This window comes from Pseudorca crassidens, chromosome 18 (genome assembly GCF_039906515.1).
Source record: "Pseudorca crassidens isolate mPseCra1 chromosome 18, mPseCra1.hap1, whole genome shotgun sequence".
Classification (NCBI taxonomy): Eukaryota; Metazoa; Chordata; class Mammalia; order Artiodactyla; family Delphinidae; genus Pseudorca; species Pseudorca crassidens.
In genome coordinates, this window is record NC_090313.1 from 74889458 (window position 1) to 74909024 (window position 19567).

Consider the following 19567-nt stretch of genomic DNA (forward strand, 5'->3'; position numbering starts at 1 on the left):
CCTAGGATGTTACATGAGCTCTTGGCTAATTATAGTATAAAGGTCAGGGATTCCTTATTAAATGACGGTTATCACAGCCCTCCCAGACGGTCCAACGTCCCTGAAGCTTCCAGATAGGAAGTCCTCAGGAATCCCTCCTCAAAACCAGGTGTAGCCCTGTCGGACAGTCACTTCAGGTTGTTTAGACTGTGTCCTACATTTGACCCAGGGGGTGAGCGGAGGCTCAGATCCCAGGTGCTCTTCAGGCCAAGCCAGCCGCCCAAAGCACCGGTGTCCCTTTCGAGAGTTTGCTGTGGGCTGGCAGCAGCCTTGTGGGTCTGCTAATCCCAGGTCCATCGGGGCTGTGATGTGAAGACCTCAGGGACCCCTCACACCGTGGACTCTACCCCAGTTTTGCACTCTTTCTATAATATTCTTTCAGTTCTGCTCTTCTCTGACATTTCAGGTGTCTGCTGCCTATGAACCGATTTCAGCCATTCGTCTGGCTACTTTCTGTCTTCGTTTTCTTCCCTTCCAGTACTTCTCTTTATTTCCCCAACTTTTTCCTCTCCTTTTCCCTTTGGTCTCCTAGTCTCTTCCTCTCTCTCCTCCACTGCCCTCTCTTGGCCTCCTCTCTTCTCTTTCTCCCTGAATTTGGACAGAATAATTTCAGATGTATTTTTTTTTCTTTAAAAATGTACAATCTCCAATTGAATGTATTACATCAATTATATCCCAGTTTTAAGAAAAAGATTAATGTGAAATAAATCAATAGCTCTGAAGAACAAGAAAAAAACTCTATTCACGAGAGCAACCAAACTATGAAACAGGTTAAGATAAACAAGAAACACGTAAGATATATTTCTTTCATGAAGAAACCTGTGAAACTTGATTAAAGGGCAAAAAGGAAGACCTGAATAAATGAGTTCTGTTTTGTTCATATGGGAGAGATTCACCGTTTAAAAGAAAAGTCAGTTCTCACCAGATTAATCTGTATATTTCTCACAACCCCAGTTAGAATCCCAAGGTTTTTTTTACTCATGGATATTGAAAGTACATGTTGCTGTCTTTTTTTTCTCTCTCCCTTTCTTCCTTCCTTCCTTCCTCCCTCTCTTCTTTCTTCCTTTCTTTCTATCTTTTCTTTCTTCCTTTCTTTCTTTCTTTCTTTCCTCCTTCCTTCCTTCCTTTCTTTCTCTTTCTTTTTTCTTTCTCTTTCTTTCTCTCTTTCTCCCTTTCTCTCTTTCTTTCTTTCTTTCCTCCTTCCTTTCTATCTTCCTTTCTTCCTTCCTTCCTTCCTTCCTTCCTTCCCTCCCTCCCTCCCTCCCTTCCTTCCTTTGATTCTTCCTTTTTACTGACAGATCCTGGCCTCAGGTTTATTTGTCCCAATAGCACAGGAGGACACCAGCCCCACGCAGACAGCAGCCCAGGGGTCACACCAGTCCTTCTGTTCCCACATTGGCAGATAAAGGCCTCTACTCTGGAGCCTTTGTGAGGGCCTAGGTATCTTTGGGAGCCGGAGCCGGAGCCGGAGCTGGAGCCGCAGCTGCAGCTGCAGCCTTGGCCTTGGTTTGAGCCTCGGCCTGGGACTTTGGCCGGCAGAACCCGAGACCCTTGGCGATGCGGGAACGCTTCCTGAGCTTGGGGTGCGCAATGTAGGCGAGCTGTCTGAGCTTGCGGCTGCTCCCTCTGGGACCTTGGGTTTGGCCTCCCTGGGCTTTCCGAGAGCCTTGATATCCTCAGCAGTGCACGCGCAGGCCTGGCGTTGTTGGCCTGCACCTTCTACAGGCCCTTCTTGTTGTGCCTCTTGGCAAAGGGCACGTTCCTCGGGAACTCGGGGTCCGCCCCCTTAAGAGAGAGTTGTGATCGGGATTTCTTGATGCCGTTTCCGGGCCATTTGGGGACTGGCTGTTTATGCTGTGGTTCTTGAACTTGGCCACGTCTGCACCGGGGCCACAGATCCCGAAGCACCTGGGACCGAAGAGAAAGAGCTGCCGTCTTTACTTTTCTTTTCCACGGTTGGGCGTCCTCGTCCTTGCTCAACAGTGAAAAGAATCACTGTCTCAGAATCCTTCCCCACCCCAGTCCCCGGGCACTTTCCTCTCCTCGTGTTCCCTGCCGGCTATTGGAGTATGTCTCCTCTCTCACCTCTGCGTCTACAGTAGCACTGACACCAGCTTCTTTACAGACATTGAAGGCATCTGCCTCGGCTGTCCAGCCCGGTTGCTGCCTGTTGTTAAGTAAATTCTCAAACTACTCACGATTGGAGGTCAAGGGGCACTGCCTTTTCTCCCCCTGGGCTTGTGATAATAAGAATGTTTTGAAGTATATCTGGTTTCTTGGAACTCCCTCCCATTTTCCCTTTAGGCCATCCCCGTTCTCTAATTGCTTTAAGCGGGGCTACTCTTCGTTGCGGTGTGCGGTGTGCGGTGTGCGGACTTCTCATTGCAGTGGCTTCTCATTGTGGAGCACGGGCTCTAGGGCGCACGGGCTTCAGTAGTTGTGGCCCACGGGCTCAGTAGCTGTGGCTCACAGGCTCTAGAGCACAGGCTCAGTAGTTGTGGCGCACAGGCTTAGTTGTTCCGCGGCATGTGGGATCTTCCCGGACCAGGGCTCGAACCCATGTCCCCTGCATTGGCAGGCAGATTCTTGACCACTGAGCCACCAGGGAAATCCCTGTTTCTTTTAAAATCTTCCTCCGTGGAGTTAATTTTCTTGCCAAACCACTCGAATTAAAGTCACGTCATCTCTCAATTCAGGAACTCTTTCTAATTCCACCTTAGTCAACCTTCCCAAACTTCTAGTACTTTCCCTCTTTTTTTGATATTATGCCATTTTATTGCCAAAGGTATTTTCCCATCAGAAAAGACACTGTCTCCACCCCACAGAAGAGTGCTCTGAAAACCCCGTTAGAGGCCCTGCTGCTGTGTCTCTTATTTATAGCAAGATATGCACCTTGCTAGGGTTGACCTGCTTTCTCAGAACCCGGCCCCTTTGGCCTCTGGGAATGTTCCCTAAGCAGCACCAACGGCTGAAGCATTGTTCACGCACTTAGTTACACATCGTGATGATGGCTCAGGGCCCAGTAAAGATAAGACACCTCGAGGAACGACGGTTCTGTCATCTGTAACTCCTACTGAACTTGAAATGAGAAGAAAGATTGTACTCTGTGATAATAGACATCCTGGTAAATAACACTCCCAGTTTGTTCCTTCTAGTGTGTTCACAGAGACCTGGCAGCCAGGAATGTCCTTGTGACCCACGGGAAGGTGGTGAAGATCGGTGATTTTGGACTGGCTCGGGACATCATGAGCGATTCCAACTACGTGATCAGAGGCAATGTAAGGCTGCTTCTTCTCACGTAGTTTTATCCTGTTATTTTGTGGTTTTGTCATCACTAATCTAAACATCTGCACTCACTGTAGTGCATTTGTGATTTATGTTAACCTCAGAAAACTTCCTCCCAGCAGTTTGCTTTCTTGGGCTTCAAAGGTTTTTCTGCAGCTTCACGGAAATATTCCATCTGTAATAAAAGTTGAGCAAAATAGCATCACACCTAGCAATTAGGGGGCTTTGAGTGCAATCCACATCTTAAAAAAAAAATCTCATTACTTAAAACTCATTTCAGTTCCTTCATCTATAAAGTGACTATTGAGTTATGCTTTCATTATGGGAATAGGTAATTGTTACAAGACAGCATTTTAAAAATACAACATGTAAATTAAATATTAAATATACATTTTAAAAAGGCACAGTATTTAAATCAAATGTTAGTTAATGAATATTTGTCATCCTCTTACTGTTACACAGGGAGACCTAAAACATCACTGAATCTACTTGTTAAAAAAACCTAAGGACACATGTGTCACTTATAAGAGAACTACTAAAAATACTAGATGATAAGATTGTGTGTAGTTGAAAGGGTATGGTTTTTGAGAATGACATTGCCTGGATTTAAGCCCCTGTTCTTTCTGGCTGTTCATTTTTGTGATTTCTCTCTGCTTTATGGCCCCTACTTGTGAAGTAATAATAATAACAAATGCTGGTATTGTGCTTACCACGTGCTAAGCGCTATTCTAAGTGCTTGACGTGTATTGACTCATTTGGTCCTCAAAGTACCCGTTTGTGGTTGAGGAAACTGAGGCACAGAAAAGTCACTTGCTCGTGATGACACAGCACATGGGTTAGAACATGAGTGGTCTGAGCCCCACGTCTGTGCACGAGCGTGATGATACAGCATTTCCCATGAGGAGTATTCACTTGCCGCAGAGCGTTTATGGGAATAAACCAACCAGATTCCGTTGTCCAATACATGTTGCAAATCAAATTAAACTGTGTTCCCGCTAGAATCAGACACACAGCTGATTTTGGATCTGCACTTCCCTCATTGTAGCTGCGGTCTTAAATAGGATGAACTAATAATGGCTATGAAGTTTCTACCCTACTAGCTGGTGGTTTCTTAAGCAGGAAAGGGAATTCCATTTGGAACCACAATTAATCCCTTTAATTCATCAAATTAACCAGACTAGCCTGCTTGATTCTCCCAGCTCATCCTTTTGAATAGGGTTTAAAACAGGGTATCTTTCTTGAGCTTTGATTTTACTTGGCAGATTAAATGTGCACCGTGAAGGGCTCTCAATCCCTGAAAAAGAAAATACTACAAAATGCTCAGCCCCAGGAACCTCTCCGTCCCCGTGTCTTGATTCTAACCTGAGGCTGTACTAATTCAAAACTCCCCTTTCACGCTACTGAGAATTACTAAAACCACAGAAACCCGCCTGGTGTCATTTCTGGAAGCGATGAAGTAATGCTCCTCCCATCACATTCTTGTGGATGGCATTTCCACTAAAATTCTTCCAAGAAATGCCTTAACAAAGTACCCCACTTACCTCTGGGGCAGTGCCTGGCTACGCAGCAGGAAGCGAGTGTCTACTGTGAAACTTACCAATGCCAAGTGCAAGCTTGAGTTTTAAAGAAATAAAGTTTGTTTGTTTAAGGCCACTATGTTACAATATTAATTTGAAAGTGAAAAAAAGCCCACTTGAGGAATACGATTTTCTCAAGGAAGCCTTAAGTGTGGCCTTAGGGAGAGAATAAAAGTCATCACCTAGCTAACGAGAAAAGAAGGAATGTTTGTACGTGGAAAATTCACCATTGATCTCCGCTTGGATTTGACACAGGCCCGTCTGCCTGTGAAGTGGATGGCTCCTGAAAGCTTGTTTGAGGGAATCTACACAATTAAGAGCGATGTCTGGTCATACGGAATATTACTCTGGGAAATATTCTCGCTTGGTAAGACTTGCAGTTCCCTGAGCCCTGGGCTTCTGCACTGTGCCCCCTCTGCACTCCTCCCCCGCTCCTAAGTCAAAGGGTGGAAGAAATGCCATGACCCAGAGCCCGCCTAGTCTTACTTCTGTTGCGGCCTGAGCCCCTTTCTTTTTACGTGCTGGTGTCCATTGGTCTGTCCTGCCTGCCAGAACGTGGCTTCTCCTGCCCAGCACCCCACAGTGCTGGCCCAGGGAGCCACAAACCCTCGTGTTTGCCAATTGAGTGAATAATAAACAACTGAAGGGTGAGTGGATGGTTATAGAACCTCTTATTTTTCTCAGGTGTCAATCCTTACCCCGGGATTCCAGCTGATGCTAACTTCTACAAACTCATCCAGAGTGGATTTAAAATGGATCAGCCATTCTATGCCACGGAAGAAATGTAAGTGTAAGTCAGACCGTAAAGCGGCTGACATCGGAAATTTACAGCCTGTCTAGCTCCAAACCCATGAGAAAAAAAGTAAAACTCTTTAGTATGAAGTTCCCATGATTCCTCTTAAGAAAAGGAAAGCACAGCAAAGCAAAGAAAGGAAAAGAAAAGGAAAGAAAACGCTTCCTTTTGGTTTTGGGGATTTCTGAACATAACTGAATGTTTTCTGGGTTTCAGCTCCTTTACTTGAGGGACCCTTCTCCTGAATTCTGGTCCACACTGTATTTGTCAAAATGCATCATCTAAGTTGTGCTTTCTCATATGAGTTCAAAAATCTAAGCTAGTCCTTGCCTCAGGACGAACATGCCATAAACAGCTATCTCCACAGCAATAAATGGGGCTTCGTTAAGTGGAAAGTGACCCATTTTGCTTCATTCAGATTTCCTATCTTGCTTCTTCTCCTGTTGTCTTTACAGATACTTTATAATGCAATCCTGCTGGGCTTTTGACTCAAGGAAACGGCCATCCTTTCCTAACCTGACTTCATTTTTAGGATGTCAGCTGGCAGATGCGGAAGAAGCGGTAGGTAGCAGCACAGCATCTTATAAAGTATCATTAGGAAGGAAAGAACTCTGTAACTCAGAACACTCATTGCTGATTTCCTAAGTGCCAAAGGTACCAAGTTGCCTTCCTCATCACAACTGGTCTAGGTTGCTCTTTAAAAGTTGTATGGGGTCAAACTCATAATCCGAAACTCAAAACAAAGGGCCACCCATCCTTCAATATAATTAGATTAAGGAAAGCATTCAGAAAAGTAAAGCTGCTCTTGTCCTGAAAAAAAAAAAAAAAGTTGTATGGGGTTAGATATACTTATGGATAAGTGTTTTTAGGGGGAAAGTAAAAAAGAAAAACTTTTCCTGAAGATTTTAGCCAATTGATTAAGAAATTAAATGCTTTTAAGTGACCAGTGCTGAGGACCAAACAAATAAATAAAACGTAATCCCTGACCTCCAGAAGCCACTGACTTTACCTAATTCAGCATGAAGGTTTTGTATGGAATAATCATACAACTCAATCATGTAATAGAGTGGAAAGAGCATCGACCTGGAGTCCTGAGAGCTTAATACCAGCACTGGGCCTTAGTTTTCTTACCTGTAAAATGGGTTGCTAAGCTAGGTGACCTTTGAGCTTTGGGAACTGGGAATTACTTTGCTGATTCTCACTCTTAACAGTACCGCCTGATGGAGTTAGAGGAACCATCCCCTAGACCAAATGAACAAAGGAACCTGGAACCCCCAATACCTCGGTTCAAATCTTGGCTCCGTTGTTTGCTTCTGATATGAGTTAATTAAGTCACTTAATCTTTGGGGGAGGGGTGGTCTCAGTTTCCTTATCTGAAATATGGAATTAACAAATCTTTGTGGATTTGTAAGGAGTAAATAAGGTGATGTATGTGAAAAGACTTAGCACCTGGGGAACACTTAGCAGGTGATAAATGTTAGTTGAATATGAATCTGAGTCTTTAAATGGATCGTCCGTCCTCTTTTTCTACATTATGAGGAGTCCATTTTCAATTCTGTAGTCTTTCCAGAGACCTGTGAGGGTGGTACGTGTCTTCTCCTCCTGTTATGATTTTGTTTTTAATCACATATGGAAATTCAGTATTGTCGGGGAATTAGGACAAAAAGGAGAGATGGAAAGCCCCCAGGGGACTCAGGCTACAGAGCGGATGACTTGTAAACAGTTAAGGACACTGTAAAATAAACCGAAAGCAGAGTTTTAGAGAAAAACAAGTAATGAGTAGTTTTTACTTGCTGGGCAGTTGGGTGCGGCTCCGCGGCGGCGTTATTTGAGCTGAGCCGTGAAGACTGAGTAGCTTTTGGCTGCTCTCTGGGGGATGGGGGTGAGCAGGGTGCTCCAGGCTGGGTGAGTAATATAAATAAAGGTTCAGAGCTGAGAAAGTAGAATGGAAAATAATGGGTTGTAACTAAAGTATAGGGTGAGTGGGGGCAGGTGGAGGAAAACAAGACTGCAGAGCTGGTGTGACCAGCATGGAGGGTCCATGGCTGCTGAGGTGCCCTTGGCTTTGTTCAGGACGACCTTGATCTGGCCAGAGTTCCCCTCTCACATCCCCACACCCACAGGACGTCCCAGCCCGCTTCCCTCTGTTCGAGGGGCCTCAGAGGTATCAGGGATGGCTGAATTGCAAGATGCCCGTGGATGAGGATTCAGCTGAGGGCATCTGTGCTCCAGGACCATCCTCCACGTTTTCCCCAGTCTCCTCCACTCCCTACCCCTCGCGATGGAAGGTTCCTTTCCCTCCCAGTATCAAAGGCGCTGAGAGCAAGCTGAAACGCCTTTAGCTAAGTTAGAGGATGGGACCCCTTGGGTGAGATGAGCACCCCAGGAGGAGCCCCTTGCTCCTGCAGGTGCTGTGGGCTCAGTCCAGAAGCCTGGGAAGCAGACACTGGGATTCAGTCCCCACTTGCCGCTTGGCTGGCCACCTTCGAGACAGGCACATCCCGCACCTCGATGCCAGGCAGCTCCGCCCACAGTGGGCAGGCCCCTGCCCCTCCGTCTCTTCTCTTCACATCGCCTAACACGTCACGTCCGGTCTCTTGGGTGGGAAAACAGGCCGGCATTCCTGGCGCAATCTTTCCTTGCACCCACGTGAATGGTTTTTGTAGAGTCTCTGTCTCGGCTTCATCACAGGCCAGGAAGGAAGATGGCTCTTGGAGAACAAGTGAGACGGGGAGGGAAACACATCTAGAAATTTCAGGTTATCACTTTCGATCTAACCCAACCCTGATGGTACGGCGTGAGAGCAGGGAGCTCACTGAGTAACATGCTAAGGCATTATTCAGACACTGATGAACCAATGAGATTTTTAGAATGGACAGACGTGCTTCAATATCTGTCTTTGATAAAGACCCAGATCGCTGTGGATGGTGACGGATGTTAACCAGATTCTTGGGGTGATTCTTTTGCAATCGATACAAATGTGAATCACTGTGATGTACGCTTGAAACTAATTTCAAGTATAACAACATGTCGATTATACCTCGATAATTAAAAAAAGAGCCTGATCAAATAGTTTCCCCTCTCCAAATTCTCCCCTAACTTCCGATTTCAGGTTCCTTCTTCTGAATCCCCTAACACTTTGTCTATCCCTCTCCATGAAACTCAAGTCATGCTGTGTGATAGTTTTGCTTTGTGGGTCTGTCTGCCTCCTCACTAGATGTGATCCATGAGGGCTAGGATGACGTGCTCTCGTCTTTACATCACCTGATGTCACCCCATTGTCCGGAGACAGTAACTGGCTATTAAATAAATGAATGAATGTCAACGTGAGAGTAGGTTAGTGACCACATCTGTTTTGTTCGCCATGGTATACGCAGCTGTGGCATCGTGCTTAGTTCTCTCAGCTGTAAACTGTGTTGCTGAGCTACATGATCTTAGGGGGTACTAAGCAAATAGTTCTGGATGGAGGGAAGGAAAGGGTGCATAAAAGTACGTTCAGGAAAACAAAGGCAAAAGAGCGGAAGTAAGGACACCAGTTAGGGTAGTTCCCTGGCGGTCCAGGGGTCAGGAGTCAGCACTTTCACTACCAGGGCCTGGGTTTCATCGCTGGTTGGGGAACTGGGATCCTGTGTGCCTCGGACGGCAACAGCAACAGAAACAAAGAAGGACACCAGTTAGGAGGTGACTGCAGCCGGAGAGGTGAGCAGACGGGGTGAAGGGATGATGAAGTGGCAGTGGTATGAGGGAGGGACAGGCATGCCTTCTGCTTCCAGAAAGGCCCCTGAACTCACGCCATCTCTCTTCTCCTATCAGCCCCTATAAATTATGGGAAATATATACATTTTAAAGATAGAACTGGGGCTTCCCTGGTGGTGCAGTGGTTAAGAATCCACCTGCCAATGCAGGGGACACGGGGTCAAGCCCTTGTCCCAGAAGATCCCACATGCCGCGGAGCAGCTAAGCCTGTGCGCTACAACTACTGAGTCTGCGCTCTAGAGCCTGCGAGCCACAACTACTGAGCCCGCGAGCCACAACTACTGGGCCCGCGAGCCACAACTACTGAAGCCCGCACGCCCTAGAGTCCATGCTCTGCAACAGGAGAAGCCACCGCAATGAGAAGCCCACGCACTGCAGCAAAGAGTAGCCCCCGCTCTCTGCAATTAGAGAAAGCCTGTGTGCAGCAACAAAGACCCAACGCAGCCAAAAATAAATAAATTTATTTTAAAAAAAAAAGATAGAACTGAGGCCATAATGGCCTCTGAAAGCAAGAAGGAGATCTTTGTGGACCAGAAATTATGGAAAATCCCCGAGAAAATGAAAGCAGTTAAGACTGAAGAGGGAAAACCCAAAACAGAGGCTTCTTTGAAAACACAAGGCAAAGTGCTTTCCTAAAAGGGTGGGAGAGGTATAGATTCTGCAGGAGCTCTGTGGTGGGAGCAGCCACACTGTTAAATAAATACAAGAATAAAATGGGTGTTAAATATGTAAGTATAACCACTGGTGAAGGAGAAATATAATACATAATCTCAGATTCAACAGAGAAGAAAAAAGGGACCCTAGAAAGCATGATCAACCTAACAAAATGGAAAAGAGAGAAAGAAAAGGAATTCATGACAATAGAAAAGACAAAATGGCAAGGATTATTAAGCTCATTTAAGAAAGAGAATTTCGGGCTTCCCTGGTGGCACAGTGGTTAAGAATCCGCCTGCCAATGCAGGGTACACGGGTTCGAGCCCTGGTCCGGGAAGATCCCACATGCCGCGGAGCAACTAAGCCCGTGCGCCACAACTACTGAGCCTGTACTCTAGAGCCTGCGAGCCACAACTACTGAGCCCACATGTCACAACTACTGAAGCCCACGTGCCTAGAGCCCATGCTCCGCAACAAGAGAAACCACTGTAATGAGAAGCCCGAGCACCGCAAGGAAGAGTAGCCCCCCCTCGCAGCAACTAGAGAAAGCCCGCGTGCAGCAACAAAGACCGAACGCAGCCAAAAATAAATAAATAAAATTTTAAAAAAAAAAGAAAGAGAATTTCAAAAGTGGGTATGAACCGTCTTCCACATCTCGGGCCCTGGAGCCCTGGTAAGGCTCTGGAGAAGAGCGTTCCCGGACCCAGAAGATAGGAGTAGGAATAAGTAAACCCTTCTGCAGGGTAGGCTGCTGATGTGACTCACAATTCAAAAGTGCGTCCTCTCTGGTCCAGCAATTCCACTTCCCTCATTTATTCCAAAGAGAGACAAGGTCATGTGTGCACTTTTCAGTTTATGTGATACAACCAACCCATCAACAGTTTAACTATGGTACATCAGTACTGTGGAACCCTAGGCTGCCGTTAAAAAATGGGACATGCCCGTGTGTAGTAAATAGTGAAAAGATGTAACACATGTAACATAGGAGCAACATGTTTGTAATTCAAAACAAGGTTCTACAACAGAACCTACAGTCCCAGCCGCCCGACACAAAATTGTGTGTGAACAGCAAGCTAGCTATAATGGTGGCTTCATTTTTTTTTATATATATATCTTTCTATATTGCTTATTTTATCTATATGAATGTGTATTAACTCTATAATGAAACAAAAAAGTAGAGCTGTTTTCATTTTGGACAAAAATTTTTAAAGTCACTAAACTCCCAAGTGAAAACCCGAGACATCAATTCTCTGTATTTACTGCGTAAAGAACAGATCTTTTTTGTGGCCTTTCTCTGAGTTTCTTAAAATTTATTTTATCGAAGTATAGTTGGTTTACAATGTTGGGTTCGTTTCTGCTGTATAGCAAAGTGATTCGGGTATACATATCTATACATTCTCCTCCATGATGGTTTATCACAGGATATGGAATATAGTCCCCTGTGCTGTACAGTGGGGCCTTGTTGTTTATGCATTCTCTGTATAAATGGCCTTTCTCCTTTATGGTTTTTCTGCATGGCCTCAGGATTTCTAGATTGAGATTTTACGTCTAAAAGAAGAAACAATAAGGAAATGAAATATTTGACTATGACTTGACTTCTCCATTAATAAAAGGATGAAATTTGCTTTGTCAATTCATTTGTAGAATATCCTCTAAGATCTATGCATAAGAAAAGTAACAATTGTCATGTAGGCATGTGACACGTAAGTCTTCATCAGATGGTAATGAGTGTCCTGTCTCTTTCCCACATGCAGATGTATCAGAACATGGATGGCCATGTTTCGGAACGTCCTTCTGTTTACCAAAACAGGCGACCTTTCAGCAGAGAGGTGGACTCAGGGCTACCCTCTCCACGGGCTCACATTGACGATTCCTAGAGAAACAATTTAGTCTTTAAGGACATCATCCCCCCCGCCTACCTTAAACAGGCTGTAGATTACCAAAACAAGATTAATTTCATCACTAAATGAAAATATATTCTCAACTGCTGCTTTGCTGGACTTTTCTCTAGAAGCGCTCTGTATTTACTCTTGTTTCCAAAGGGACTTTTGTAAAATCCAGTCATTCTTTGCACAAGGCAAGAAGAGCTGATAATTAACTTTATCGGAGCATCTACCTACATCCACAGGCCTTCCCAGTCTGGCTTGAGTGAAAATTGTGTACCTGAAGTATAGTATATTCTTGTAAATACAGAAGACAAAAGCATTTTGCTAAGGAGAAGCTAATATGATTTTTTAAATCTATGTTTTAAAATAATATGTAACTTTTTCAGCTATTTAGTGATATATTTTATGAATGGAAATAAAATTTCTACTATAGAGATGTTCGTTATGGAATTGTTCCCATGGTAGATTTAGGGTGAGACTTAACTGGAGTCGTGAACCTACTGAAACCATGTCAGATGTTTTGTTTGTGCCTGTGTGTATTCCTCCTATGGTGATGGCTAATTCCTCTGTCATATTTTTGAAAGGCTCCATGACTCCTGCCCCCAGACTGTGTGAAGAACAGCCGATGTTCATGAGCTTTACAAAAAAAGGTGTCATACACTGTGTAGACTTCCAGAGCCTACGTTCATTAAAAAAAAAAAAAAAAACAACCAACCAACATTATGCTAAGATTCACTCATGATATTACACGGAGCTGTGAATATACAATTACTACTATTTATTCATTTTCACATGATATTTGAAGTTTTAGGGGTTGGATGGTGTAATGGGTTCACAGGCGTTCCTCACTGTATTATTATTTTTTAAAAATTAATTAATTAATTAATTATTTGGCCGTGCCGTGAGGCATGTGGGATCTTAGTTCCCCGACCAGGGATCGAACCCGTGCCCCCTGTATCGGAAGCACGGAGTCTTAACCACTGGACCACCAGGGAAGTCCCCTCATGGTATTATACTTAATAACATAATTTCTGTATGTACCAAATATGATATTTAAAAGGCAATATTTTCTTAGGAGGGATGGCATTTATTTTATTTTTAAAGTTTATTTTATTGAAGTATAGTTGATTTACAATGTTGTGTTAATTTCTGCTGTACAGCAAAGTGATTCAGTTATATGTACACATTCTTTTTTATATTCTTTTCCATTATGGTTTATCACAGGATATTGAATATAGTTCCCTGTGCTCTACAGTAGGACCTTGTTGTTTATCCGTTCTCTACATAATGGTTTGCATCTGCTCATCCCAAAGTCCCAATCCAAGGAAGGATGGCATTGAAAAGCCTCTCAGGGGACCAGGTAGGGAGGGAAGGATTGGGTGTTTCAGATTAGCAGATGCAAACTATTATGTAGAGAATAGATAAATAATAAGGTCCTACTGTATAGCACAGGGAACTATATTCAATATCCTGTGATAAACCATAATGGAAAAGAATATGAAAAAGAGTATATATATATATATATATAGTATATGTGTGTGTGTGTAACTGAGTCACTTTGCTGTACAGCAGAAACGCACAGCATTGTAAATCAACTACACTTCAATAAAATTAAAAAAAATAAAATAAAAACCTCCTAAGGGAAAATGAAACTAGCCTCTTTTAAACCCAGCTCTTACCACAGGTTTAGTTCGGGTCAAGTTGTGTCCCTGCCATAACTACACATTTTTAAAAGGTGTCAGAACACAACTACAAGCTCGGATCTTAGAGAAGCGTTGCTGCTACCGCCAGGACAGCCCCTGCCGCCGAGCCCTTGTAGGAATCTTTGCCAGTAGGTGGCGCCCTGGGACCACTGTTTTCATGACCGAGCCAGACTCCGGGACTCCAGCCTGCCCCTGGACAGACAAATTGTAAGAAGCAGAATTAAAGAAAAGGCCAATCCGTTGATGAGAAGGAAAAATAACCCTCTATGCAGACAACATCAATTCATGTATTCACCAACCGTGGGAATGATAGTGCATTTTATGTGCATTATTTAACATTCCCGACCGTCATGGAGCAGCCTGGGGTCAGATTCTTTCCGAGGACCTGGTATTTACGCTATTCTACACCGTGCGTTCATCTGCGCAGGGAATGCGCTTTGGAGCTGCTTCTTGGAGCACCTTCTCTGCTTAATGTTATCTGAGCCTGGACTGGCTTCCTATACTGAAAACAAAGACTGTTTCCTAGAGATTCCCAGAATTAAGAAAAACACCCTGAGGGGCTGGCCTGCAGCAGGGAGATACCTGGGTGACCTCTTATCACAGCTGCAGCCCTTCTTCTCCCACCACCGCCGCTTGTGTTCCTTCCCGATCGAGCTTCTCTCTCTTCAGCTCTTCGTGAAGGACCTTCTCAGTAACAGATTTGTGTGAACTCGCCTGCCAGGCCCACTGTCGGTTTTGTCCAACATAAACGACGTATCAGAATTCACATTTGCCAGTGTCTGGGCCACAATCACCATCAGCAACAGAAAAAAAAGGAGGAGCTCTTATCACCCAAAAAAACACATCTTTTTAGCTCCTGGAGACCCAACGTGTATTAAATTTCAAATTAAAGAGGCAGAAAAGTCTTTGATGATTTTTTTTGCACTAAAATATACATAATATAAAATTTACCACTTTAGCCACCTTATAAATTGATGTATAGTTGATTTACAATGTGTTAGTTTCAGGTGTACAGCAAAGTGATTCAGTTGCATATATATGTATATATACGCTTTTAAAAAATTTTTTTATATATTGGGATATAGTTGATTAACAATGTTGTGTTAGTTTCAGGTGTACAGCAAAGTGATTTGGTCAATTATATATATGTATATATATTCTTTTCCAGACTCTTTACCATTATAGGTTATTACAAGATATTGACTATAGTTCCCTGTGCTGTGAGTAGGTCTTTGTTATCTATTTTACACATAGTAGTGTATATATCTTAGCCATTTTTCAGTGTGCAGTTCAGCGGCATTAAGCACATTCACACTGTTGTGCACCTGTCACCACCATCCATCTCCAGAACGTTCTCATCTTCTCAAACTGAAACTGTCCCCATTAGATACTAACTCCCTATTCCCTCTCCCCCCTCCCCCAGCCCCTGGCAGCCCATCCTTTCTGCTTCTCTGAATTTGGCTACTCTCGGTACTTCATATAAGTGGCATCGTGCAGGATATGTCTTTTTGTAACATAATGTCCTCAGGGTTCGCTGGGATGAATTCTTTATATTGTGCTGATTTGTTGATAACACACTGTATTCCAGAGCTGTGCTGAAGGCTCCACATGGATTTTCTCATTTAACAAATTGTGAGGTGGGAGCTTGTTCTGTGGCAGTTTAACGGTGAAACGGAGACGTAAGCCTGAGAAGGATTAAGTCACTTACTTAGATCCCCGGAGACATTAAATGCAGGCCTGACCCGTCACCCACGCTGGCCACCTCCTCACCATCTTACCATCCACTTCGGCCCTCTGGCCTCCTTCTGCCAGGACTTCATCTTGCTTTAGCTCAGTCCTCAGCCAATGAAATGAGTCTGGTAACAGCAAGATCACACGAGTTCCAGCTCCCAATTTGCTTCAAATTAAAAATGCATGTCTAGGGACTTCCCTGGTGGCGCAGTGGTTAAGAATCCGCCTGCCAATGCAGGGGACGCAGGTACAAGCCCTGGTCCGGGAAGATCCCACATGCCGCGGAGCAACTAAGCCCGTGCGCCACAACTGCTGAAGCCTGCAGCACTTAGAGCCCGTGCTCTGCAACAAGAAGCCTGCACGCTGCAACTAGAGGAAGTCCATGCACAGCAGCGAAGACACAACACAGCCAAAAATAGATAAATTAATGAATTAGTTTTAAAAATGCATGTGTAGGAAAGCAATTTGCCTTCCTGGTATCTTCTTGAGAAAACTTCTGCATAAGCTCTGCTTGTGAAAAGTTAAGGGCTATAGTTGAAGGGAGCAGATACTTGAAATGTTTCAACTAAAAAGCTAAATAAAAATTTGTGCCTATTTAAGAATTTTCTCGATGTACTGCTAAAGGTCTCTTAAAAGAAAAATTATAATGAAGTCTGATATAATATATTCAGCAGCCAAAACATAAGAATCATGGCTTGTATGGTTAAACACAAATTACGAGGCTACAACTCTATATCAAGTAACGTAAGAAAACAATAGCTTTATCGATGCATGAGTCATATGCCATACGATTCGCCTGTTGATAGTGTACGATTCAGTAACTTAACTCTTTGCCTGGTTTGTTGGATGGAAATTGCCTGACCTCTGACCACCTTACGTTTCTTTGATTTGACTGGGAAAGAGGCAAACAGGGTTAATTGAGCCCCAGACTGCTTCAGTGGCCTGGCTCGCCAGGTCCTGCATCAGGAATTTTTAGTTAGGTTCTTTTTGTTGGATGTTGCTTCTATATCCAGGACTATTTAATACCTTAGCCTTCTGTGTCTTAAAGGTTCCTCTGTTAGTAGTGGGCTATTTGGAGTTCCTACTGTTATGCAATAGATAACACAGAATAAAAGGTTAGGCTCCTGATCTCCTGTCAGTGGCAAGGCCCTTCCCACCGTGATATCAGCATTTCCATGAGCAGAGGAGTTTCCACTTGCAAATGCAGATGTCTATCTCTCCTGCAGCTCTCAAAGGAACTGAGAACCGCCAGGCTCCAGGCCCAGGCTGGAGCGCCTTGGGTGAGGGAGACCGTCCACAGGCAGAATAAGAGGAGAAGGTAGGTAAGGGTCGCACAAAGAGGGAGGGGACGCAGAGCAGTGGAGCCGGGACCCCTTCTCCCTCGGTTTCTGCTCTGTCTTCCGTTCCCGCTCATCTGCTCATCCGAGAGCCCGGGACCAGGGAGGGAATAAGGCTGAGGGGGAGGGGCTAGACAGACCTCGCCTTCTCTTCCCCACAGTTCTGTTCTGAATTGCGATGCTGCATGGTCAGCGCTGGAATGAACCGAGGCTGAGGGAGCTGGTGGAGGGAGAAGGGGAAGAAGTGGATATTGGCTGTTAACTGGGTCTGCGAAACTTGCAGGGATGGGAGAGGGCTGTGTTGACTCTGGTGGCAGAAGGGAGAACAGAAGAACACTCTGTAGCTGGTCCATTGCAGAGATTGTGCACAATACTGGCCAACACCTCTGCAGTGTTTTGTAACAGGAGCACTTTGGTACATTAATTCACTTCATCTTTGCAAAAATCCCATGAGGTCACTACTCTTTTGAGCCCCGTTTTACAGACAAAGAAATTGAGGTGCAGAAAAGTTCGATAACTTGACAAATGCCAGTGGGTCGGTGGCAGAGCCTGGACCTGCGCTCTCCCGGGTCCATGTCCTCCACACTGGGTTCTTTGCCCGAAACTGCAAACACACTACAGGATCCAGTGTGTTTCCACATACCTATGTGAGGTATACGACGTGCAAGTGTTAATCTGATATCTATACCTTTTTTCATATTTGAAGACGTGGCCTGTAGTGGTGGTACTTCTGGCCCCAGATTCATCCCCTTTGAAAAGCAAATTTCATCAGCTTCTTTTCTGTCAGTCCTTCAATCATGACCCTTTGGCCCAGGCAGTCAGGGTGAGACCTGGGATGGGAAACGTCACAGAGTTAGGACAAAATCTGTGGCTGCTGGTAGATTGTCACCTGCCTCTCGCAGACTGTGCGGGCCAATGTGACTGATTTATTAACGCTAATGTGGTTGCCCTCTCATTGAATTTTTTTTCTTTTTTTTTTAATTGGAGTATAATTGCTTCACAATGGTGTTAGTTTCTGCTTTATAACAAAGTGAATCAGCTATACGTATACATACATCCCCATGTCCCCTCCCTCTTGCGTCTCCCTCCCACCCTCCCTATCCCGCCCCTCTAGGTGGTCACAAAGCACCGAGCTGATCTCCCTGTGCTATGCAACTGCTTCCCACTAGCTATCTATTTTACACTTGGTAGTGTATATATGCCCATGCCACTCTCTCACTTCGTCCCAGCTTACCCTTCCCCCTCCCCGTGTCCTCAAGTCCATTCTCTACGTCTGCGTCTTTATTCCTGTCCTGCCCCTAGTTTCTTCAGAACCATTTTTTTTAAGATTCCATATATATGTGTTAGCATACGGTATTTGTTTTTCTCTTTCTGACTTACCTCACTCTGTATGAGAGTCTCTAGGTCCATCCACCTCACTACAAATAACTCAGTTTCGTTTCTTTTTATGGCTGAGTAATATTCCATTGTATATATGTGCCACATCTTCTTTATCCATTCACCTGTCGATGGACACTTAGGTTGCTTCCATGTCCTGACTATTGTAAATCCGCTCATTGAATTTTGATTCAGATGAAAGCCAGTGTGGAGTTAGCATGACTTTTGGAAATATGTTTGCATTTTCAGTTCTACAGGGAAATAACAGCAATTATCTTTATATTTTAAAATTCTGACCCCTCCTTTCCTTTGACTTTATCTTCCACAGTATTTTTTTAATTTTATTTTTTTAATTGAAGTGTAGTTAATTTACAATGTTGTGTTAGCTTCAGGTGTACAGCAAAGTTATTCAGTTATATGTATATATATATATTCTTTTTCATATACTTTTCCATGATGGTTTGTCACAGGATATTGAATATAGTTCCCTGTGCTCTACAGTAGGACCTTGTTGTTTATCCCATTCTATATATAATAGTTTACATCTTCTGACCCCAAACACCCAGTTTTTCCTTCCTCCACCCCCTGCCCCTTGGCAACCACAAATATCTATGTTCTCTATGTCTTCTTCCACAGGATTTTTGTTTTGAGTATACATAAAAGGTATCAGGGTGAGAAATTTAATCTATGTGGTCATCTGGTCAACTAATTCACCCCATGGTGTTTATTACATGCCTCCTGAGGTCTCGGTTCTTGGCACCCAGGACACAAGCAAACCAGACACACTGTCTCCAGGCTCATAGAATTCACTGTGGCTGAGAGGTGATACGAAAATAAATAGAATAAGCAAGGGGATTTCAGATAAGGATAGATATATTCAGGAAGAAAATAACACATAACGGTGTCTGGGCGACAACTGAGAATGGGGCAGAATGATTCCTTAGACACTGCTTCTTGTTGAGTGAGAGTTTATTAGATACTTATTGTGTAAAGCATTTGAAATGCAGAGAAAGAGTAAAACATACTACCTGTTCTCCACAGCAGTAGCAACAAGACGGGACATGGAATTTCAAGCAGGTCGACTTGTGACCTGCCTGGGTTACCAGGGAAAACTTCCCTGGGACAACATTGACATGAAAATGCTAATGGCAGAAAAAGTCTATCGAGCTCGAGTGCTGAGTGAATATGGCCCCTGCCGGCTTAGATGGTGGGAAGAATTTGGTTGGATAGCCTTACCCCTTTGCAAGACCTCTGCTCCCTGGATTAGACCTTAAGCCTGTGTTTGTTGATTGCACAAGTACTCTGGATCGGCTTCTCCCAGAGGCATTTAAAACATGCCAAGCTGGTGTTGCATAAAAAACAAGCCTATGCTTTCAGCAAATATAACTCAGCGAGCAGAGACGCGTCTCTCACTCACCCGGAGGGGAGC

General features: G+C 44.2%; 1 protein-coding gene and 1 pseudogene across 5 annotated transcripts in view; one reads left to right on the top strand and one right to left on the bottom strand.

The window, feature by feature from the left end:
• Window positions 1–19559, top strand: part of FLT3 (fms related receptor tyrosine kinase 3) — an 85721-nt gene extending 66162 nt beyond the window's left edge. For 2 of the 5 annotated variants that reach the window (XM_067713604.1, XM_067713605.1), the window contains 6 exons: window positions 3195–3317; window positions 5157–5268; window positions 5586–5685; window positions 6150–6255; window positions 16651–16742; window positions 19180–19417. In XM_067713604.1, the coding sequence (XP_067569705.1) occupies window positions 3195–3317; window positions 5157–5268; window positions 5586–5685; window positions 6150–6255; window positions 16651–16742; window positions 19180–19270 (624 nt within the window). In that variant the 3' untranslated portion in view covers window positions 19271–19417. Of the gene's footprint in view, window positions 1–3194; window positions 3318–5156; window positions 5269–5585; window positions 5686–6149; window positions 6256–6905; window positions 7524–11858; window positions 12714–16650; window positions 16743–19179 lie in introns of those variants that run through there. The other 3 variants (XM_067713601.1, XM_067713603.1, XM_067713602.1) reach the window with 3 other exon arrangements.
• Window positions 1452–2723, bottom strand: LOC137211453 (large ribosomal subunit protein eL29 pseudogene; annotated as a pseudogene).
• Window positions 19560–19567: the final 8 nt, after the last annotated feature.